This window comes from Rhipicephalus microplus, chromosome 1 (genome assembly GCF_043290135.1).
Source record: "Rhipicephalus microplus isolate Deutch F79 chromosome 1, USDA_Rmic, whole genome shotgun sequence".
Taxonomy (NCBI): Eukaryota; Metazoa; Arthropoda; class Arachnida; order Ixodida; family Ixodidae; genus Rhipicephalus; species Rhipicephalus microplus.
In genome coordinates this window covers 235,853,506-235,859,650 of record NC_134700.1, presented here as the reverse complement: position 1 = coordinate 235,859,650, position 6,145 = coordinate 235,853,506, and the positions used below count along the sequence as shown (strand labels likewise).

General features: G+C 49.4%; 1 protein-coding gene across 5 annotated transcripts in view; it reads right to left on the bottom strand.

Moving 5' to 3' along the window:
* Positions 1 to 996: 996 nt before the first annotated feature.
* LOC119159498 (uncharacterized) overlaps positions 997 to 6,145 on the bottom strand; it is a 163,198-nt gene continuing 158,049 nt past the window's right edge. For all 5 annotated transcript variants that reach the window (XM_037412277.2, XM_075891643.1, XM_075891642.1 and 2 more), the window contains one exon: positions 997 to 4,289. In XM_037412277.2, coding sequence (XP_037268174.2) covers positions 1,990 to 4,289 — 2,300 coding nt within the window. In that variant the 3' untranslated portion in view covers positions 997 to 1,989. The remainder of the gene's footprint in view (positions 4,290 to 6,145) is intronic.

Sequence of the window (6,145 nt, the reverse complement as noted above, 5' to 3'; positions counted from 1 at the left end):
TCCTGATTTTCATACCTTATCGCACTTATCGGCCGTGCTTTTGTTGCTGATAAAAGTACACATGTATATGTGAAGATGTATATGTGAAGTTTACAGACTTCCACGCTCGTATTCACGAGCATTTACACAGCGAGAATTTGATTTTCGCACGTTCTATGCTTCGAATGGCCAAATGCTGCAGTACTTACCTATAGTGAAATATTGGATCTATTACAGTAAAAGAACTCCGCAACGAAAACGCAGGTGAACAGTCCCTGTAAGTTCCATGGTGTTTATTCGATAAACTAAATAGCGAATGAGACCACCCAACCCACATCGTTTTTAAAGGAACTCTGGCTTAAAAAAAAGTGTTTATATCTGACTAAACGATGAACGTGTGATGACAAATTGACAACATAACTGTCGAAGAATAATTTATTAGTATAAGCCGACTCATTGGTTCAATTTGGTATCCATTTAGGAACAGCTAATAAGACGAACAATAAAATATTTTATCCTTGAAAGTCCAATAACAAGAAGGCGAAAAGTGCGTTAAAGGTGGATGATGATTCCTGCTCTCATAAAAGCTAAACGTGTAGCTGTACTTTTTTCAGCCTGAACGTTCACTCACACTCGCACCAAGCTGGCGACTTACCTTTTTCAGAGACAGATGCGTCAATCGAGCTGTCGCCCAGTGTACTTGCAACCCCGTGCATTTTGTGGCTCACACAGACAGCACTGACGTAATTTCTTCATCTCTGTACCCAGGTAATCAATCGTACTATCACTTCAATGGTGCAATCTTCCATAGGGTGCTTTAACATTTGCATCAGTTGTCATTAAATCTATTCAGGAACGTTTCGCTGACATATATATAACACTTCGGAAGTAGCGACGCTTCGCTATACCAAGATTAGAATCGTTCCCAATATGTGAGGTGACGCACTTGTACTCGCACGAGGTAGCACGGCGTTATTCTGTTAGTGTGTACTACAGCCACAAGAAGCGACACGTGAGTCAACAGCACTATTTTTGTTTTCATTGGCACTCAGTACATACACATTTGCAGACACAACCACACACAGTCGCTAACACGTCAAGAGTTAGGAACTAGTGTCGTATCAAGATATACTAGCAGTCATGACATATCTCACAGTAGCTTGACAGAAACAATTATATGTATATACAAGATATACTTCCAAATATTTCGACAACACTGTCACTGGGTCTCATGTCTTTACAGAGATCTGATATAACGCGTTCGCCTTTTCTGTCATAATACTCTATTTTCTTAAGTCTTTATTATTCCTCTACATGCTTTGGTATCGTAGCTCTTTAAGTTCCTGCAATCGTGCATCGTAAAACATATATAATTCGTAGTATAAAAGTATAAAAGGTGACACAATTGCACAAAAATAAACAAAACTAAGTGTCCCGTGGCCGATACTGTCCGAAATTACTGATGCGAGCTGTACAAATGACTAGCAGAGCCTCGCTCTGCTAGACTCTGTATAGTTCCGACGAAAACGTTTCTCGGCGAACACACAAGCCGTTTGCTTAATAAATGGCAGTAATCAGTGACAGAGAAAAAAAAACCAAAGTAGGAAAAGAACGTAATACTTCGCCTCAAACTTTAGAGTTATGTCGACAGAAGTCACAAGGATTATCGTCACCTTCACTGCGAACGCCACTGGATGTGGCCTTCACAGGCAGCTTACAGCACACAAAAGCCAAATAGTGCCAGGCGATGCCTGACCCGTCACAGCATCCAACGTAGCAGATCGGATCACCAGCATGTCAGTACAGCGGCGCAACACACAGCGTGTCAGTACACAAGCTCATTAGGCACAAGTGGAGGCGCACGCACGCACGCACACACAGACGAGCACATATACACAAGGCAGCTCCAGGTGTGAGATGGCGTTAAGTGTAGCCAGTCGTTGTAGTAAGACGGCATGCGCAGTTTCACTTCGGGTTGGTTACTTGAGTTAAAAAACGCCGGGTGAGAAATCATGCCGGAATGCGAACTCCTGTCCTGAGTCGCCGCTCACCTGGTGTCGGTACCGGAGGAGGGGTCAGGGAAGCGAGCAAAGCGTCCAGCTGACAGTCTTCCATTGGCACAATCTTTCCGCGCTGCCTGGCGGCGCTCCAGTCTGGACCGTTATTGGGGACGTGGTTATTTGCGCCGGGTGCAGAGCTCGGAGCATGCGTGACACCTTCATCGAGACGCTTCCATCGCTGAGACTCCTTCTGCAGAGCTTCCATTATGCTCGTCATGCTCTGGGACTTATCGTGCTGCTTGTCAGAAGGCGAGGTCGACTTGGAACCGACGCTGACCGACAACGCGCGCGTCGCACGCCTTGCGGCTAGCGACACGGCGGGGTCTTTCCTTAGATTTCTGAAGGCCATGTCGTCTCGCACCAAGTCCGGATGCACCTTGGGCCTGGTGAGAGGCCGAGGAGCATCGGGGGGCCGTGCTCTAATGTAGTCGCACGCTGTGCCTTGCGTCGGAACCAACGGGATGCCGAAAGGCGGCTGAGGAGGGGGAACACGCAACGCGTCAGCTTGGGTGTAGTTGCGATAGCACATGTCGTCCTTTTCAATGTCGGGCTCGCCTGCAAAGGACACGTCCATAAGAGCCGGGTGAACATGAAGCGACGGAGTGAATGCTGCGGAACAGAGCATGTAGCTCACGTCCTTACGCGGTGGTGGTGTGTGGGCTCCGTTTCTGGCCGGTGGCTGCGGTTGGGCTAGGCGGCGGTTGGCGAGGTCGTCGGCCACCTTGTCGGGAATAGCCGAGCGTCTGAAGGACGGCGCTCGTTGTCGCAGTCCAGTTATGAACGACATGTCATCGCTGCAGCTTCTCTTTAGCGGATAAGCCACTTCGGGCAGCACGGTGTCCGCGCCCGGGCGGTTGAGCTGGAACTTGGTTGGCAGATCTCGCCGCTCAGCGCGGAACAGCAGGTCCTCGTCCTCGTTCAAACGGAGGCTGTTGTAGATCTCTTCCAGTTCGTTCAGCGCAGTCTCGAGGTTCGCCGAAGAGCGCCTGTCTCTCTCGCGCTGAATGACATCGTCCAGCCGACGCCTCGCAGCTTCGAGGCTGCTAGTGTTTCCCGTGACGGGACGCTGCCGGGGCACAGGTGGGGGAACACTTCTCGTATTCTCGACTACCATGGAGAGAGGTCGGGGTCGCCGGGGCGGCGTGTCTGACCTGGGCGTTAGGTCAAGGACCTCCGCAGAAATAGACGCTCGTCGATGTCCAGGCGCCAGGCCGAAAAATCTCATGTCGGTCCTCTGAGGATCGCTCATATAAGCCCCAGCCGAATCAGGTCTGAGAGGGGCCTGGTCCGTGTAAGAGTACGCTGGTCCTCGAACTCGTGCTTTGACGCCATGAGCAGGAGTCAGGTCCGCGTAGCTGTATAAACTGCTACTGTCTTTGCGCTCTGACCCAATGCCACTGTCTTCCATGCGCCATTGCTCGAAAGAAGCCGAATGCCTTCTTGGCTTTGATACCAGCAGGGAAGATTCTCTCGTGAGTGCCCTGGAAGGAGTTCGCCTCGGTGGCGGCGTTGGAGCACGACCGAGGCTTGGACTAGACGCAACTGACTGGGAACTCACACCTGAGTCCTGAGGTGAAGGTTGCACTGGCGCCGCTGGTCCCTGGAACGTAGTGGTCACCGTCAGCGGCGTGACGGCCCCTGCCCTGCGAACCATGTTTGGCTCCTGGTAGGCCTTGCTCTCCTGCCAAGCGGGAACGAGCGGACGCGGGGGTGCGGAGCTTTCGCGTGACCTCCTTCTGGGCCTTATTACCTTGCTGTTCTCTCGCCAGGTGACGTCCTCCTCATCATCGGAAGACGAGCTGCCGCCGTACTGGCTTCGCTTCGCTTCGACCCTCGCTTTCACTGCGTCCAGTCGTTCGCGTCGAGTGAGGCTTTCTGTGGAGCCTTTGACGCAGTTGGCAGTGAAACTGGAACAACCCTGGGTGGCGTCGAATCTCGCCGGGCTGTTGCGGTAAGGAGATCTGGAAACTTCGACGCCGGCACTGTGAGGGCGGTGGAACTCTAGCGACGAACAGGATGTGTCCGAGCTGATGGAACTCTCGTCCACCGAACTGTCCCGGCGTTTGCACCCGTCGGCTTTTCCGTTCTCCTGGGACTCCTCGCGTCTCAGGGCAGCGAACAGCGATCTCGGGTCTATGGGCTGTCGGTTGGGTAGACTCCTCGACTTCGCCTGCACGAGTGACCGCTGCATGGCCGTACAGCGGGACCCATTGGCTGGCCCACCCTGCCGGCCGGCGACGCATTCTGCCCCTGTGTGGAGAGGCAAAGAGAAGCAATCAACGTAAAGTAAACACGAAGCTAAGAGAGAGAAAGAGAGAGAGAAAAAAAAGTACCTGTCCCCTTGCTCGAGGGGTTCTTTTTGTACCCTGCCGATCGTTTTTCAGAACGTTCAACGACCGTACAAGTAAAAAAAAGCACACAAAAGTAACTGCAGCCAAGCGCTTCAATCCTCCTTTTCCTTTTTTCTATAGTGCCTTCGTATTTCTAGTCACCACCTAATATTTTTGCAGTTTGACAAACATCCGATAAAACAAGGCGATAGTTACACTATAGTTTATTTAACCTACACAGCGAAATTAACAATAATAGTAATTGTTGGGGTTTAACGTGCCAAAGCCACCATATGATTATGAGAGACGCGAGCGAATTATGAAATATTGTTGCGGGAAATTTTAATGTTTCTTAAGCAATTACTGGCTGTAGTATATACCTTCGTTAAACGTTCACCTTTTGCGCTTTGTTTCTTAAGTGCAGCTAAAGTAAAAATGGACAGACATCTCCACATTACACAGATTGGAACACAATTGTACCTGAGAAGTACCGCAAGTCGTCTGATCAATGACGTGCTAAACTATTAGCAATAATTATGCGATATTTAATTATTTATTTGATTTACATACACGGATACGCAAGGACACCCAGAAAAGAGGGAGAGAGCGAGCTGGCAACTGCCACCCGGAAGGGGCACAGCACCTGCTCACTCTTTTGGGAGGAGGGAAGAGAGATAGGAGAGAAACGGGAAATAAGAAAAGGAAGTAAATAAACAAAATTACGCGATATGATTGTTTGGAATACCACACAATTCGAGCTGCCTTCGCATACTCTGAAGCGTAATAAAAAATGTATGTCATTAATTGAAACGGATGCGCGCTTCGTTAATCTGGTCATATGAAGAGAATAAATTTCAAAGTGATAGAAGTTTTGTTACGGTCGGTCATTCATTGCTCTGCATTAGACCAAGTTTTAAGGTTTTTTTTTTTGTTGTTATTGTGCGAGTATGTACGCGCGGTGTACGTAAGTATTTGTTTTTCTTTCTTCCTGTGATGCAGTTTCTCAAAGTCGTAGAAGAACGCATATTTTTTTTAATGCCGTCCACTCTTGCGATAGCCCTGATGGTCCTGCTTGAAATATATATAAACTAATTAAATACTTGTAATGAACAAACTATTATTTCTTTCAATTAATTGTAGACACGCTAGATACACTGAAGAAAAATTGTATTGCGTTATATCGAGTTCTGTTGAATGTATGTTTCTAAAATCAGTAGTCGCACACGCCATTATGCGTATGTCACGAATTTACGCCTATTTGTCCGTCATACTTGTCCGCCATTAGTTTCGCATCTCGGGCGATTTCCTAAATCTTCATATGCGTTTCCGGTCTCCTCTTTTGTCAACGTTTTTATGCAGGCCATTGTTTTATCGATGCTGATAAATCGAAGCCGAAAAGTTGCTCTGACAAAGCGCACCGCCATGCGGCGCAGAAAGTGTATACGACCCGCAACAAATTTTCCTTCCCGCCTGAAAGCGACACGGCTTCCGCCCTGGATCCACATACGAGAACCGGCGCCTTCGCGTGCACGGCGACGACGGTTCCCAAGGCTGGGCGGACTTAGAAGTGTGGCAGCTTGGGCTAGCCGCGACAATAACGGAAAGCGACCTTGAGCTTGAACGAGACATAACTACACAAGGAGAAGAGAGAGCCGTCAAGGGTTTCCCCCACAGGATGATGCCGTGCGCGTACGCAGCAGATCCCGACGACGCCGCCGACAAGCCGCTGGCTAGGCTGGCCCTGCCGAGGAGGGAAGAAAGCCCCCATCCGCCACA